This window comes from Myxocyprinus asiaticus, chromosome 33 (assembly GCF_019703515.2).
Source record: "Myxocyprinus asiaticus isolate MX2 ecotype Aquarium Trade chromosome 33, UBuf_Myxa_2, whole genome shotgun sequence".
Taxonomy (NCBI): domain Eukaryota; kingdom Metazoa; phylum Chordata; class Actinopteri; order Cypriniformes; family Catostomidae; genus Myxocyprinus; species Myxocyprinus asiaticus.
This window is the reverse complement of record NC_059376.1, coordinates 23,464,081-23,482,632: the sequence shown is the minus strand read 5'-3', so window position 1 is coordinate 23,482,632 and position 18,552 is coordinate 23,464,081. Positions and strand designations below refer to the sequence as shown.

The following is an 18,552-nucleotide window of genomic DNA, read 5'->3' as shown; positions in this document are numbered from 1 at the left end:
TAGTAGAACATCATATAAATAATAATAATAATGATAATAATAATTAAAAAAATAAATAAATAAATAAATAAAAAAAACCATCAGTAAACACCAGTCGCCTCACCTGTGTCAGTCCCAGAGCCACTGCACCTGTCTGTGGTCTCTGAGTGACGCTCAGGTGCCTTAGTTGCGTCACGCGCAGAGGCAGAAACGCGGAAGAGAAGCGCGAGCACATTCCACGTCACTTGATGTGGATTTGCGCGAGCTATCCAGGAATCAATGACAATTGGGGATCCAGGACATGACAATTTAACGCTTTGATGCGAATCTCGTCGGGTGTGATGCCACGATCATTTTGCCTACACGCTCAAGCTGACAGTGAACGGAATCGCAGCGGATTGTGATCGGAGAATTCGGCTCTAGGTAATGTTTGTGTGTTTTTAGCTGTATTGGGGGCAGCGCGTGTTGCAGGCAGTTGTCTGTCACTGCTTTGACTGTCAGTTCTGTTTTCATACGCCGTCTGTCCTTCACAGCGGCAATGCGAATGATATGAGAGCCACATATTATAAAATACATGTGTTTTACAGTGGCTGTGTCTCAAAACATAAAACGGTGTCTACCTAGGCAGCATTTCTTTAAGCATCATAGGAGCGTTAGGAATTAGTTGATGCCCAATAATAATGCGCGGGCGCCGGTGATGCCCAAGCTTACTGTTTAGTGAGGCAGCTTACTACGTTTTGATAAACTGCTAGTGTGTTTTTTTTTTTCTCGACAGCTTTGAGCTGTGGTTCAAGATAGATTAAACACACATAATAATGGGCTGCGTTTGATTATGGGCCCTTTTCGCTTTGATTCCCTGATGATAACACTTGATAGTGCCTTGCTCTGTTCTTGCTTACTTGGCATACTTCCCTCCCCACAGATTTAATGCCAGTTAAATTACTTAGGTGTCTATTTGTGTAGATGTTTAACTAGCTTAAAACAGCTCTAAAATTCCCCACTTGCCAATTGCGGTACACCTGTCTCCCCCAAAGATCATTATAGGTTGCATGATATTATTTATTTTAACGTGCATAAAAGTGAAACCTAAACAATTGGTCTGTTGTGTATTAGAATGAAATCATGATTATGTTAAATATCCTTTGGCAAAAAATTAAGTAATTAAAGTTCCATTAATACAGGGTAATATTTTGCCATATAACCCATCAAAACATGATGTCTCAAGTAAGGTAAATAAGGTGCTGTTAAGGGTGTATCTTCTGTCACATCATGAATATGGGGTGTGTGTGCATTCTTTGTCTCTAAGTCAGTGAGAACAACTTCATTTTACTTATTCTGGTACAGTGTAATTTCATTTTGAAACAATGTTGGCAGTAAGGCTGCATAGGGTGCTTAATATGCTGTAATTAATTGTACTCTGAAACTGAATCAGAATTCATGTTTATTAGCCAAATAAGTTGCACTTACAAGGAATTTGACTCGGTCTTGGTGACTTGGTTTGCTCCAAGAACACACAGTACCTAAACTATAGGACACACACACACAAACAGAATATAAATGTACAAAATACAGTATATACCCTCATGCGCATCCATTATGTTTTGGCTTCGCTGTACACTATGCATCATTTAATTTCTTTTAAACTGACTGATCTCTGTTCAGGACACTCTGGGTTGTCATAAAAGGGTTCAAATTTAGACACACGGAGTCATGTGACAAAACACTGACAATGACTGCTGATTTTTTTTTTTGTTGTTGTTGGGAGAAACACCAACAACATTGCATCTTGTAAGAAACCTCATTAAGTTTTTCTAATGAAACCTGTTTGAGTCAAAAGACTAGAGTCTCTAGTTTCACCCAAAATGCCATTTTAAACACAATGACCGCAGGCGAGGTCTATAGGGCTATTTCCCCTTAGAAATCCTTTATTCACCTTGCCTTATATCACTGAGAATCAATGGTTACATTCAGAAGATGGAAAATGTTGCTTTTAGAGGCTTTATATGGAGTTAGGATGAAAATAAGGTACTTTTCTGAGACCAATGTACAATACAATATATGACATACAAGCCAACATGCGCTGTATGCACTACAATACAATATACAACAGTCAGTGTACATACAGTACACATGTGTGGGGTGTGTAATGGTGTAATGCTGCTCTCCTAGATTTGTTTCTCCTGTGAATCTAAATCACAAGGTCTGTTTATTCAGTCATTGTGCTGATACTGAACATGCCTTATTTTTTTCCTGTTGCAGAGTGTCTGCTTTGTTGCTCAATTTTAATGGGCGAATCAGGGACACGTCGCTCCACCCTGGTCTCCAGGCTTCCCATCTTCAGACGGAGTGTGAATAAGAGGCAGGACTCGCTCCCCTCCTCTCCCTCTTCCGGCTGTGTTGGCAATGGCGTCCACACTTCCTCTCCCTCCAGCACCAACTCCAGCTCAAGCAGCACAAGCAAACGCCGCAGCCTGTTCCGCACACCGTCCCTTAGCTTCCACAGCAAGCGGAACAGCGACCCCACCCAGCTCAACCTGGACAATCACAGCCAGGGGTCTGAGATGGTCTTCCGAGACCACAATTCAAAGACTCGACATTCGTTCGGATTTGGAGGACACAAAAAGAAGATCACCCAGTCTCAAACGGAAGACCTTAAGAAGGCCTCCACTAATCGCAGTGTGTTCATTAACTGCATCAGCTCACGGACGAATGAAGGAGACGATTCAGGTTTCCTTGATGATGTGAGCAGCAAAAAGTCTTCCCGACATAAGAAGCAGCTGCTGCCCAAGTCCTTCTCAGCCCTTCAGCAGTTTTCTAAGACGTCATCCAATGTCACTGAACAGGGTGAAGTTCAGGATTGTGCGAAAGAGCCTCCCAAAACTGGAACTCCAGTGTCCTGGCCTGGAGAGTTGGCTGAGAGTTCTCTACAGTCGCCTATGATTTCTGAGGATCACACCACGGCAATCACACCCTCTGATTTTGTTCCCGTCACCGAAGACTCTGTCTCAGAAGTGGATGCGTTGCCTGCACCCAGTCCAGCTGCTCCTCCAGAAAATTTCAGCCAGGCTGTTTCTACCTCACATGTGTCCATCAACCCTGCCCAGGTCACCACAGAGAAACCTGTACTGCCAGATACCAGCCACACAGCCAACACACAGTGTGAGAGCACCACTGCCCATACAGAGCCAATAATGCTCCAGACAGTTCAAGAGCTGAACCCTAACCCTAAACCTGATCAGTCAGAGGCCAGTGAGAATGAACAAGCTCCAGAACTTAGTGAGGATAGCAGCTCCAATCCAGAGGCCCGTGAGAGGAGGTCAAGGAATGCTGTTCTTATTCAGCAGGCTGGAAAACCATCTGGCTACAGCAAACTTGAGATGAGGCCAAGTCACCTGAGAAAGCCACACACAGGTAAATTCAGTGTACCCAGTTACTGCGTTTTGTTTAGAGACTATTTACTGTTTTATTTTTTTATTTTTTTTACAAAATTACAAGATCTCTACTGAAGATGACCTCAGGATAATACATGAAAAGCCATTTGGCATTATTAAACTACTTTGTCTTAATTCTGCGCATATTAGGTGTCTTGCTTCTGACACACCTGATTTAATTCAATTTACAGTAGTACTTTATTAATGAGATTATGAGTTGAACCAGGTGTGTTAGATTAGGCTGACAGCAAAAATGCATAGTGTTGGGGAATGTGACTGTTGTGTCTAGAAGGTATGCCTCGATCTGGTAGAGTCTGGCAAGAGTTGCATTTGCTGTTACTTTCTAAGGTGTGTCATAAAGAGTTTATTCATTAACTGATCAGAATCAAGTATTCCAGAGAACGGTGTTAAGAAATTTTAGATAAACTGAGACTGCTGAAGAGATTTCCAACCCAGATATCAGATGCTTTTAATGCAACATAGTCTTTTGACAGCCCGTAATAATTTGTATGAGATGGCGAAACTGTATGACTTGGCTCATTCAAAAAGACTTTTAGACCCATAGAGACCAATCAATCAACAAACTGAATTTGAAATCGATATCATGCAGGCATAAAATTTTAGCCTGACTCCTATCCAACACTTTATTTTACGAGAGGAAACATGTGCAAACAAATTTGATGTTTTCTTTCATCTGTTGTACACAAGATATTTTAATGTTGAAGTCATGGTAAGGGTTTGGGTATGTGTTCAGACTTTCTGGTTAGGTTTAGGTTTGGGGTTAAACTAAGGAAAAATCATTAGAACGTCTGTTCAGAACCTTGATGTTTCTCTTTCGATAATATATTATATATTATGTTTTAACAAATATACAGTTGTGCTCAAAAGTTTGCATACCCTGGCAGAAATTGTGAAATTTTGGCATTGATTTTGAAAATATGACTGATCATGCAAAAAAACTGTCTTTTATTTAAGGATAGTGATCATATGAAGCCATTTATTATCACATAGTTGTTTGGCTTCTTTTTAAATCATAATGATAACAGAAATCACCCAAATGGCCCTGATCAAAAGTTTACACACCCTTGAATGTTTGGCCTTGTTACAGACACACAAAATCAAATCAAAAAATAAAATCACTTTTATTCTCACACAACCATATACACAAGTGCAAAAGTGTGTGAAATTCTGGGGTGCAGTTCTGAGCAACATAGCAGTCGTGACAGTGATGAGACATATACCAATCTACAATAAACATCAAATTTACACAACACAGTTTAAAATCTAATTTACACATAATTACACACAATACAATATACAAATAATAACCTACAGTGTACATTATACAATACACACAATATAGAATACACATTATACAATAGAAAAAATAGTGTATATTTAATATATAGTATATATAGCGCTGATGAGCCTTCTTCACAACGGCCTCAGTGTGGACAGACCATGTGAGTTCCTCAGTGGTGTGTGGACACCCAGGAACTTGAAGCTGCTGACTCTCTCCACTGGTGCTCCATTGATGGGGATGAGGCTGTGTTCTCTGTCTTTTCTCCTGAAGTCCACCACAAGCTCCTTTGTCTTGCTGACGTTGAGGGAAAGGTTGTGCTCCTGACATCAGCGTGTCAGAGTGTGCACCTCCTCTCTGTAGGCCATTTCATCATTGTCAGTGATCAGACCTACCACCGTCGTATTATCAGCAAACCTAATGATGGCATTGAAGCTATGTGTTGCCACACAGTCATGTGTGTACAGTGAGTACAGGAGTGGGCTGAGAACACAGGTGACACACACAGGTTTAAATGGCAATTAAAGGTTAATTTCCCACACCTGTGGCTTTTTAAATTGCAATTAGTGTCTGTGTATAAATAGTCAATGAGTTTGTTAGCTCTCACGTGGATGCACGGGCATGCTAGATACCGAGCCATGGGGAAAGAGAAAAGAACTGTCAAAAGACCTGATTAACAGGGTAATGGAACCTTATAAAGATGGAAAAGGATATAAAAAGATATCACTGCTTTGAAAATGCCAGTCAGTACTGTTCAATCACTTATTAAGAAGTGGAAAATTCGGGATCTCTTGATACCAAGCCAAGGTCAGGTAGACCAAGACAGATTTCAGCCACAACTGCCAGAAGAATTGTTCGGGATACAAAGAAAAACCCACAGGTAACCTCAGGTTGTTTTCAAGAAGCACAATATGACAATACTTGAACAAAAATGAGCTGCATGGTTGAGTTGCCAGAAAGAAGCCTTTACTGCGCCAATGCCACAAAAAAGCCCGGTTACAATATGCCCGACAACACCTTGACACGCCTCACAGCTTCTGGCACACTGTAATTTGGAGTAACAAGACCAAAATAGAGCTTTATGGTCACAACCATAAGCGCTATGTTTGGAGAGGGGTCAACAAGGCCTACAGTAAAAAGAATACCAAACCCCACTGTGAAGCATGGTGGTGGCTCACTGATGTTTTGGGGGTGTGTGAGCTTTAAAGGCATGGGCAATCTTGTGAAAATTGGTGGCAAGATGAATGCAGCATGTTATCAGAAAATACTGGCAGACAATTTGCATTCTTCTGCACGAAAGCTGCGCACGGGACGCTCTTGAACTTTCCAGCATGACAATGACCCTAAGCACAAGGCCGAGTTGACCCTCCAATGGTTACAGCAGAAAAAGCTGAAGGTTCTGGAGTGGCCATCACAGTCTCCTGACCTTAATATCATCGAGCCACTCTGGGGAGATTTCAAACGTGCGGTTCATGCAAGACGACCAAAGACTTTGCATGACCTGGATGCATTTTGCCAAGACGAATGGGCAGCTATACCACCTGCAAGAATTTGGGGCCTCATAGACAACTATTACAAAAGACTGCATGCTGTCATTGATGCTAAAGGGGGCAATACACAGTATTAAGAACTAAGGATATGCAGACTTTTGAACAGGGGTCATTTAATTTTTTTTTTTGTTGCCATGTTTTGTTTTATGATTGTGCCATTCTGTTATAACCTACAGTTGAATATGAATCCCATAAGAAATAAAAGAAAGGTGTTTTGCCTGCTCATTCATGTTTTCTTTAAAAATGGTACATATATTACCAATTCTCAAAGGGTATTCAGACTTGAGCACAACTGTATCACATTGTCATATTTGTGATAAAAGCAAAATTTTGGGCTTCCTGAATGCCATGTAACCCAAACCCATAGTTTGATAATAGCTTAAACTGAGCGTGAAACTGATTATCTTCACAGCTCTGGGGAATTATTTTTCTTCGTTACTGTTGTTATTTTTATAGATAAAACCAAACTACACAAACAAAAGCTGTTTTTTTTTTTTTTTTTTTTTTCATTTTTTTTTACAATTTTGTAGAAGATTTTCCCACAACAGAAACTGTGTTCTCATGCTCCACTTTGACTGCATTTTGCTTATGACCTGTGTGCTCTTATATTGTAAGAGCTTTCACTCCAGAATGCCTGTGGCTTAGAGGTTTATTGGAAACAATGCTCCGCTGTATTAAATTTTCTCTCGTGATGAGCTGATATTGGCTTCCCTGTCTTACTCTCTCCCACGGATTCTCTTGCAGGAGAGAGTGAATTCTAGATATCTGTGGGTATTAATTTACAATTATTGTTTTGGTGTGATTCATTAAAGGAATAGTTCACCCAAAAATTCTCTCATCATTTACTCAACCTCATGCCATCCCAGATGTGTATGACTTTCATTCTTTTGCTGAACGCAAACAAAGTTTTTTAAAAGAATATCTCAGCTCTGTTGTTTCATACAATGCAAGTGGATGGTGATCAGCACTTTAAAGCCCCATACAGACATGCAGCGACTTTATCGCTTGATGTCGCTAGTCTCTGTACTGTGAAGACACTCGTGGGTTTTTCTGCTGCTGTCACTCTAACTTTATTGGTGGACTGCACGTCTAGCCATGTCTTTTAAAAATCCAATCACAGTTGAGGCATTTTGCAAATACAACTAAGATATCATTCTAATTTTACAATTATTCAGTTTTCTTGTCCCCAAAAAATGCACATTCTGCAGGGGAGAGTGTTTTTATATAAACTGCAGCAGTGCTCAGTGCATCATATAATTAGTAAGATGAACTATCTATCAATGTACAAATCAAACATCTGATTGCCAACAGTTTCTTTTCCATGTATCGTTTTTATCATATCCATGCATGTGGTTATAGATAAATCAAGCAGAGCAGTGAAATCTAGCCTGCAATTGACTCCATTATCTCAAAGGAAACGGTTGACATGAGCTCCACTGACACCATCTTCTCTCCTATTGGTTGTTGCTCCCGAAAGTTAATGTATCGCTTTATAACACATTAATTTAACCAGTGGAGTCATATGGATTACTTTTACTATGACTGTCTGTGCTTTTTGGAGCTTTAAATTGCTGCTCACCATCCAGTTGCATTGTATGGACCTACAGAGCTGAGATGTTCTTCTAAAGTCTTTGTTGGTGTTCTGCTGAAGAAAGAATGTCATACACATCTGGGACTGAATGAGGGTGAGTAAATTATGAGAGAATTTTCATTTTTGGGTGAACTATCCCTTTAATGTTTATATAAACAAGTATGCTTTGAGGTCTTTTATTTCAGAAATGCCTGCTTATCTCCAAAGAGGATGAAAGGTGTCTGAATGCTCATCTAACTTTTAAGATGCTTGTCAAATTTATTGTTCTCATTATTCATGTTGGCAACAGATTTGTATTATTAAATAATTTGGGCTTTACAAGCAGAGGCCATAGGCCAGATCGTTTGGCCTAGTTCAGATTTGCTAGAATCTTTAGCTTGTGTGGGTTTTGCATATTGTTCTCTTTTGAATATTTTTCCAGTGATCAGTACTTTGTATCCTTTTGAGCAGTATTTCTTGTGACTTTGAAGGTTTTGGGTTTTTATGGAAAAGCAATGTTATCTTTACACTTTTTATAAAAAGTTGTCTCAGTAGTGTCTTAGCTTCCAAGTATTTATGAGCACAAAACTGGAGCCAAAGTAGGCCTATGAGGCACCACTGAAGCATTGCTAGATTGCTTCACCTGCCTATGTTATGTAGCATGTGAGAATAGTTTAAGAGACAGGCAATGTTTTTATTTTATTTTAATTTATGTAAATCTCATGCAGTGGACGATTTTTAGGTTGTGCCCCAGGCTTAATATTTCTAAGATACTGTCTTTGTGTACATAGCATCTTTGCTACTTTTTATTTCCTTCAGCTTTTGACCTACAGCCTAATTTAAAGTCCAGCTGAGACTGGAAGTTACTGTAAACGATTGTTCATCAGCCAATAAAAGAAAGCACTGAGAACACCCTGCAGCAAGGTGATTTCCATATTTATTTTACCACTGTATTTGAATATTGTTTTCCATGAAACTACTTTCCCAGTTCACATCTTGTGCACCTTGTAGCCGTTCAAAAGCATGCTTTTTTTCTGTAACACTTTATAATAACTTTATCATTAAAGGGATAGTTCATCCAAAGTGAAATTCTGTCATCATTTACTTACCCTCATGTTATTCCAAACCCATATGACTTTCATTCTGCTCAAAATCCTCAGAAGAGAGAAGGTCATATGGTTTTAGAACAACATGAGGGTGAGTAAATGTAATGATGACAGAATTTTCTATTTCTATTTTCTAAGGGTATCTCCCTTCTACAAATTTCTTCGTTTGGCCCTCCACTTTTTGCAAAATTATACATTATGTGGTAAAAGTTTTGGCCGCCATGCAAAAATAAAATAAAATAAAAAATAGTAGTCTGCCACATAAAACAGCAGCTTTAAGAACCTGCAGTAGCCTCTGCATGTCAACCGACCAGCAGTGATCTCAAGGAATGCACAAGAGGTAGTCTAGGCCAGTGTTTCCCAACCTTTTTTCAGTCAAGGCACTCTTGAGAATTTAAAAAATCTTATGGCACCCTAGGTGGGGGAAGGAGGGGACTAGTAATATTAAAACATCCAAAAGTTTACAATAATCTCATCTAAATTTCACAAGGACTATTTTCATCAATTCTTACCTCCTAGTTTTATTCAGATGGAATGATTTTTTTAGTATACAACCTACTTTATAGCCCTTCTCTTCAGTCAGTTGTATTTCAGCAAGACATGCAATAATGTGCTGGCTTGCATATATATTGTTCTTGGCAAACACCTTAAAAAATAAATAAATACTTTAACCGGTAGTTACTGTAAAATGATAGTTCACTCAAAAATGAAAATTCTGTTGGATTTCAATGGATTTCAAAGTTGAATTTCAATGGTATCCCTTAAATCAATGCCCTCCAGAATAAAGTTGACAAAATGCACACAAAAAAATATCAGATCCTGAAAGAGGGGACATTACTGCTACATTAGTGATGATGTTGATTTGAAAATAGATAATATGAATAATAATAGAAATAAGACAATGATATTATGCATGTACTTTATTAATAATACAGTGTTTTATGTAAATTGGAAAACAGGTCACTTATTAAAATGACTGATTCACAAGACAGAGAAATACATGTAGTCTATAAGTCAGATTGAGAGGAGACATGTATCAGGTGTTTAACTGGATGAATAAGTCTGTTTTAAGAGTTTCTTTTCACCCTGAAGTGGTTCTGGTTGCATTGTACACAATTTTCTGTGCAATGGACAAAAGGTAGTGCGGTTCTTCCAGGGACACATACTTTAATACACATCAAAGCTGACATAGGACACAATAAGCTATATATGTGTAGCAGTAAATCACAACAACTATAACAGTAAATTACAATTAATTAGTTGATTAAATAAGTCAATGCATTTACATTACAGTTGATACCTAATTTAAATGTAATTATGTAATGCAATTAAATACACGTTTGAATGTGTAACATACATTAGATGTACAGTATGCAATGTATAACATACTTTCTGTTGGCAAACTGTTGGCAAGTCTATCATCAGTCTGTGCTGTTTTCTTCCCAGTATCCATGTGCAGCAGCGTGAGCCCGTACCATGAGGTGATGCGTATGGAGAGACGTCTACGGTCAGCCTCTGAAGGTGCAGGAGGACCCAGACTTCACCTCAGCCTCAGGGATCCTCACTGCATGGAGGGCAACACTTTATCCAAACAGAGAACCAGTTCCTCATCTTCCAAACTGGGTAGTCTGGTAAGTGTGAGTGTTGAACCTATAGACTATAAACCATAGTTCACCTCAAAATGAAAATGTTGTCATTTTTGCTCACTCAGATGCTATAGAGAACGCTAGGGACTAACAGCCTTAGTCGCCATTCAATTATATATATTTCTTTTCTCCATTCAATAAAAGTGAATGGTGACTTAGGCTGTTAGTCCCTAACATCTCCTTTTGTGTTCTACGGAAGAAAGTAATTTGAGTTTGGAATGATTTAAGGGTGAGAACATTATGATACAATTTTAAGTTTTTTCTGATCAATAGACCAGCCTGCTGTGTTTAAAGGGATAGTTCACCCAAAAATGAAAATTCTCTCATTTACTCACCCTCATGATATCCCAGGTGTGTATGACTTTCTTCACCAGAACACATTTGAAGAAAAACAGAAAAATATCTCAGCTCAGTAGGTCCTTAAAATGCAAGTGAATGGAGATTTCTCTTTTGAAGCTCCAAAAAGCTTAAACATCATTGATATGACTCCAGTATGTAAATTAATGTCTTCTAAAGAGATACGATCACTTTTGGTGTGAAAAAAGATCAATATTTAAGTACTTCTAAACTAAAAACCATCACTCTTAGAGTATGTCACGAGAGGGTGGAGTCCAAGCGGTCTCTCGTGTGACGTCTTCGCGTTGCCATGATACAGACGTAATCTCACGTTCTCCACTCAGTTGAGACATCCAGGATAAGCACACAAACGCACCATTGTGAGTAAAGAAATGGATAAATACAGATCTAAACCAAAACAGTAGTTGTTTTAGAAGCTGAGCAAGTAATACAATTTATATACAAAAATAGTTAATCCAAAAATGAAAATCCTGTCATTATTTACTCACACTCATGTTGTTAAAAAAAATCTGAATGACCTGTATTTCCATTGGAAAATTATTTTAGATTGTGTTAAGCATAAACCTAACCTAACTTATGCAATTTTGCTTCTCAGGTTATTTAAAAAAATAGTTTAAGTTGTATTTTAAAAATGTTTTTTTTTTCTAGAAACAATAGTGATTAAAATAGTGGTTATTTCACTCAAAAATGAAAATTCTCTAATAATTTACTCATGCCATCCCAGATGTGTATGACTTTCTTCTGCTGAAAACAATCAAAAATTTTAGGTCCATACAGTATAAATGAATGGGTGCCAAAATTTTGAAGCTCCAAAATCAAAAGTGGGCAAAATAAAAGTACTCCAAATGACTCTGGTGTTTAAATCCATATATTCTGAAGCAATTTGATAGGTGTGGGTGAGAAACAGATCAATATTTAAGTCCTTTTTTACTATAAATTCTCCTCCCTGCTCAGTCAATTTCCACTTTCACTTTATCAGTCTCCTTCTGTTTTCGGTGATTCACATCTTTCTTGCATGTCACCCCCTAAGGGGCAGGGAGAAGAATTTGTGACAAAAAATGATTTAAATATTCATCTGTTTCCCACCTACACCTATAATATCATGTCTGAACACATGGATTTAACCATTGGAGTCATATGGATTACTTTTATGTTCCCTTAATGTGGATTTTGGAGTTTCAAGATTTTGGCACCCATTCACTTTCATTGTGAGGACCTACAGAGCTGAAATATTCTTCTAAATATCTTAATTTGTGTTCTGCAGAAGAAAGTCATACAAATCTGGGATAATTACAGGGTGAGAAAATCATGAGAGAATTTTGGGTGAACCATCCCTTTTTTAGAAAAATATTTTCCAGTGTAAAACACTTTTCTGACATCATAAGATTGCAGCCCTTTTTATATAAATAAAACGCAATGTGCAAGCTTATCTTTTGTTTTCTATGGTATTTTTCATAATGTTTTGTTTTCAGTTTTTTTTAGTTCATTACTTGGCCTGTTGGAGTCGGCAATTTACACACACCAGTAAAACAGTGTGTCTGCACAGTCATGAGTGTGCTGACGGTGTGCACACATTTATGATTTAAGTTTATTTTATATAAATCCTGATGTGTGCGTGGGACTCAACTTTTATCCACCTTTTTCCTGGGGTCTTACTGGGGAAATGAATGTGGGTGGAACTTCCGCTGGAAGCCGTTCTGTAGCATTCCCTAGCCCTGGCTGCAGTCAATTTAGCCCCTGTTTACAACTGGTAATAAGACACGTTTTGGATGACCTGATCGCAAATGGTCAGCGCTAAATATAGTTGTAATCGGGGTGTAAAATGTTTTGTGATTGGATCACAAAAACACGCACAGAGACAGTCAAAAACCACATTGCATTTGAGGTTTAAAATGCTGTCCTTATGCGTGCTGGACGGCAGCGAAGCACCACCTCTCACCTTTCAATCACCCGCCAAACAAAAGTTTAAATTTGCTTGTGGATTTAAAAGGAAATAACTGTCCAATCGAAAAAATTGAAAAAGCAATTACATATCCAATGATGAGAACTTCACGGTAGGGATGGGCGATACCACTTAATTTTCTTTTTGATCCGATACCAAGTACTTTTTGGCCAATATCGCAGATATTGATACTAATAAGATACCTCTATTAAATTGAATTTTTACAAATTCTTTGGATAAAATTAGTAACTTTATTATTATTATTTTATATATTTATGGGCATATACAGAAAATTATTAGTCTGCTTTGTTTACCCTTTAAAAATTAGTTAGTATAAGCCACATAACCTAAAAATTTACCATAGATATTATTATATGGTTATGATTACAAAAACCAAGTTACCATATGCATACTACTGTAATGCTGTAGTAAAACCATGGTTAACTGTATCAAAACCTTGGTTACTGCCAAAAAATAAAAAACAAAAACATGTTTACTACACTTGTTGTTACTAGTCATGGTTAATACAATATTACTACAGTAAATCCATGGCAAGTTTTCATAAGGGTATCATTTATTAAGAAGGATTAAAGATCATTATAAATGTTTTAACATCTCTGAATTTAAATAAACCTGTAAAAATGGTCACACAAGCCCATTATAATACATGTCACATCTAGGTTTGTCATTTCTTAGTGTGAATAACTCCAGATGCTGTTATTCTGGAAAACTCAGGAAACCTCAGGAAAGCACTGCTCCCTATTTGAACGAGCGCTATGACTGAAAGGGTGGGCGCTGTCTGACTGCTAGTGGTATTTAGCATTTCTGCACGTCAAGATGAACGGAAGAAAAAATAGTTCCGGTGCCATGCAACAATTCGCTCATATAATCCTTTTTTCCACTTCAAACCTTATGAGATGCATTAATATTCATGTCATCTAAATAATAAGATCACTTGTTAAAAAAAAAAAAAAAAAAACCTTCAGAATTGATATTTTTATGTCAGAATCGATATTCTTTATACCACATCAGTATCGGAAGTATTGATACTTTAGTATCGATCTGCCCATCCCTACTTCACGGCTCTTCCTCAGTGTGTCTGTCTGATTGGAACGTGCAGGGTGAGAAGATGACAAGTACACACATCTGAAGCTGAACTAACACAGGTACTCCACTGAAACAACTGATAATTTTGCTCAAATTGTTGTGTTTGTGCTTCGATTAAATCTCAATTGCATCTGGGAGAAACTGTGTGCCGGTTTTGTTCACACTTTCTTTGTCTTTATGACTTTTTTGCAGTTTATTATCATTCAGTAACACACTGAGTGATTGATGTATGTCCTCATGAAATCATACACGCTCTCCTCAAAATCCCAACAGGACAATGAAAGATTGAATGGACGAACGCTGCAACAACAGCTGTGTTTACTTGACAACAGAAATAACGCCCACATTTCGCGCTAAGCATCAGGGGACGTAGGAAAAAGGTGGATACATCAGCCCCCAGGAATGTGTATAAAGAAATTAAATAGGATTCATTTTGATTTCATGTTGACTAAAGGACAAATTTTTGGGGGTTCAACCCATAATGTGAAACAAAATGTACATATTTTGCCTAGCTCCCAACAAGATATAAAGCATTTCTTTTGTTTCTGAATAATGTAGCCTGCACCTGCACAGCTTGAGGCCAAACTAATTGCACTTGTTTTCCACAAGCAAAGGAAACCTCCTCGTCCTGTGTTATTGTTCTTTAATGCTTGCAAAGGTGCCACTGCTAATTTATCATCGGATCACGTGCCGTGCAAAATCTCTGAGAAAGGTTTGCCGTAACTGTAGGCTGATTGGGGATTTCCACTTACATTATCCTGTTTGGCAGTTGTTCTTGGAAGAAACTATTTCCTAAAGGCAGTGTGTCTTATCGAGGACTTGTCAACAGGAATCGGAAATCATAAGGATCTCGTGCTGCAGAATGTTTTGGGTGACACTTGGCCTGTTGTAGATTTGTCAAGATCCAGTTATTGGTATGTTTGATACCATGCCAGATACAGATGAGATATGTGAGCCCACATTCTAATTTCAGGATGAAACAGGTTTTTTTTTTAAGGAAAATCCTCTTCTCCTTGATCAAATTTGTTTGATATGCAGTGCAATCATGCTGTTGTCAGTGGTTCAGAGAGAGGGCAGCTTAGCATGGACAATCATTTGCAAGACCAATCCTGGATATGAGGTCACACAAATACCCACCTTTGTTGAGCCATCTTCCATCTCAAAAAATGTGCAAAAAATAATTTGTAGTCAAATTAGGTTTGTGAACCAGCAGCCATATCACAAATTTGATGAAGTAACAGACAGATTTACTGAAGGCACTTATTTATCATTTATTTCATTCCTGAAAAAAGGCAGAGGAAAATGTATTGTGTGGGACAGCTTTATGCTGGCTTCCCATGGTTGTGGCAAACATGTATTCCAGGCTTGGAATTGTGATTTTCCGGCATGGGAAAGTAACGGAAATTACTCTAAATCTAAAGTAAATTTGCCATCAAGCCAGAGTTTAGGGTCATATTAGAGAAATTTTTACATCAATAAGTATAATTGTTTAAATATATTAATTCAAAAGACTATCAGGCCCTATTTGACATACAAATAGAAATCTGCCCCAGCAATCACTAAAATTATTTTGAAAAAATCCTTATCGAGTAATTTTAAATGACTGGAAAGGCCATGGAAAGGTAGAAATGCATTGGTCAAAAAGTGTTCGAACCCTGTGTATGAATATTTCTTTTGTAGATTTTTGGTAACGCTTTACAAAAAGCTAGAATTTGTTAACATTGGCTAGCTACATTAGATAACATGAACTAACAATGAACTGTTACTTTTAAAGTGCTTGTAAATCTTGGTTAATATTTATTCTTACATATACCAATTAGTGTTGCTCTGATACTAAAATTTTGGCTTTGGTACGATACAAGCCCTGGTGCCTTGGTATCGATACTAACTCGATACTTGGGCAACAAATAAAAAAACTTGAAGTCAGAAGTTTACATACACCTTAGCCAAATACATTTAAACTCAGTTTTTCACAATTCCTGACATTTAATCATAGAAAACATTCCCTGTCTTAGGTCATTTAGGATCACTACTTTATTTAAGAATGTGAAATGTCAGAATAATAGTAGAGAGAATTATGTATTTCAGCTTTTATTTCTTTCATCTCATTCCCAGTGGGTCAGAAGTTTACATACACTTTGTTAGTATTTGGTAGCATTGCCTTTAAATTGTTTAACTTGGGTCTAACGTTTTGGGTAGCCTTCCACAACTTCTCCCAATAAGTTGCCAGAATTTTGGCCCATTCCTCCAGACAGAACTGGTGTAACTGAGTCTGGTTTGTAGGCCTCTTTGCTCGCACATGCTTTTTCAGTTCTGCCCACAAATGTTCTATCAGATCAAGGTCAGGGCTTTGTGATGGCCACTCCAATACCTTGACTTTATTGTCCTTAAGCCATTTTACCACAACATTGGAGGTATGCTTGGGGTCATTGTCCATTTAGAAGACCCATTTGCGACCAAGCTTTAACTTCCTGGCTGATGTCTTGAGATTTTGCTACAGTATATCCACGTAATTTTCCTTCCTCATGATGCCATCTGTTTTGTGAAGTGCACCAGTCCTCCTGCAGCAAAGCACCCTCACAACATGATGCTGCCACCCCCATGCTTCACGGTTTGGATGGTGTTCTTCGGCTTGCAAGCCTCACCCTTTTTCCTCCAAACATAACAAATGGTCATTATGGCCAAACATTTAAATTTTTGTTTCATTAGACCAGAGGACATTTCTCCAGAAATTAAGTTCTTTGTCCCCATGTGCACTTGCAAACTGTAGTCTGGCTTTTTTATGGTGGTTTTGGAGCAGTGGCTTCTTCCTTGCTGAGCAGCCTTTCAGGTTATGTTGATATAGGACTTGTTTTAATGTGGATATAGATAGTTGTCTACATGTTTCCTCCAGCATCTTCACAAGGTCCTTTGCTGTTGTTCTGGGATTGATTTGCATTTTCACACCAAAATATGTTCATCTCTAGGAGATAGAATGCGTCTCCTTCCTGAGCGGTATGATGGCTGTGTGGTCCCATGGTGTTTGGAAGTACACCTCCAATTCTGTACACCTTCTATCAGAAGCTAATTGTCTAAAGGCTTGACATAATTTTCTGAAATTTTCCAAGCTGCTTAAAGGCACAGTTAACTTGGTGTATGTAAACTTTTGACTCACTGGAATTGTGATATAGTCTATTAAAACTGAAACAATCTGTCTGTAAACAATTGTTGGAAAAATTGCTCATGTCATGCACAAAGTAGATGTCCTAAATGACTTGCCAGACTAGTCTGCTAATATTAAATATGTGGAGTAGTTAAAAAATAAGTCTTAATGACTTCAACCTAAGTGTATTGTAAGGGGGTTTAGAGGAAAGGAGGAGGCGAGAACTGGCTTGACAACTTAAATAACAATTTATTAAACAAAAACCCAACCAAAAACACACAACTAAAAACACAGCACAGCTGTCTGTAATTCTCTCTCTCTCGAACTGTCGTCCCCGGCCGCCTTTATCCCTCGCGCGCCCCATCAGGCTGATTGGGGACCGGGTGTGTCTCATTCCAACCCGGCCCCGCCCTCCTCGGCTCTACATGTATGTAAACGTTTGACTTCAACTGTGTGTGTGTGTGTGTGTGTGTGTGTGTGTATATATTATTATTGGTAAAAAAATAAATAACAATGATGCGCAACACAGCTTTACCGTATTAATGAAAACATTAAATGAAAACAATTTGATTACCTTAGGCAAAAGGCTGCCATGGCTGAATCGCAACATGCTGATATTCAGTATACTTGCTTATGTGATATTGCTTACAGATAATAATACTAATAATATAACCATTTAATATTATATTATTGTTACAATGAGTATTATTGTTACTGCTTTGAATATTACACTTTTATACAGTAGTAATATTTTTCTGTCGTAATGTCTTGATTTTCACGCATCCAGTTAAATAAAGTTATAATTTCAGTGTGAATTTTATTTTGAAATATCTTTGAAATTCTTCCTGTTTGTGAAGGGTTAGTTATATCAAGCTTCCCGTAACTCGCGTGCTGAAATCTCTGAGCTGCAATGGAGAAAGAGTTCATTTGAGAGTTAACAGGAGTTTATACACTCAACACACTGATCTGTTGCTCTGCAGATGGATACTATTGGACACACTGCATTAAAATCAAGCATTAGAAGTGTGTGTTTCATTTGTGTGTGTGTGTTTGTGTGCATGCCTGTGTGCAGTTTTAAATTTTTTGATATCGTGATATTTTGTTAGTACCGGTATACCGTGCAACCCTAATGCTAATAAAATGAAAAGTTACTTTAAAAAGTATAAGTTAACAAGTTAATACTGTAGGGCTTTACTGGTTGTTTAGATCAGTGTTACTATCAGAAATAATTAATAATTATTTCTTTAGTTATTAATTAATATTTAAATTAATTAATTGAATCTAACTCATTAAAACCTCATATGGGGCTCTAGTAAATGTAGTGTGCTACGTTTAGGAGCAAGTTTGGTTATTAGCAATAATTAATAATTATCAAAGATAATTATTAATTATTAAAATCAATAGATTCTCATCAATGTTAGT

The 18,552-nt window shown here is 37.7% G+C and overlaps 1 protein-coding gene across 2 annotated transcripts in view; it reads left to right on the top strand.

Moving 5' to 3' along the window:
* Nucleotides 1–219: 219 nt before the first annotated feature.
* LOC127424244 (serine-rich coiled-coil domain-containing protein 1-like) overlaps nucleotides 220–18,552 on the top strand; it is a 121,876-nt gene continuing 103,543 nt past the window's right edge. For both annotated transcript variants that reach the window (XM_051669249.1, XM_051669250.1), the window contains exons 1-3: nucleotides 220–402; nucleotides 2,239–3,390; nucleotides 10,383–10,567. In XM_051669249.1, coding sequence (XP_051525209.1) covers nucleotides 2,265–3,390; nucleotides 10,383–10,567 — 1,311 coding nt within the window. In that variant the 5' untranslated portion in view covers nucleotides 220–402; nucleotides 2,239–2,264. The remainder of the gene's footprint in view (nucleotides 403–2,238; nucleotides 3,391–10,382; nucleotides 10,568–18,552) is intronic.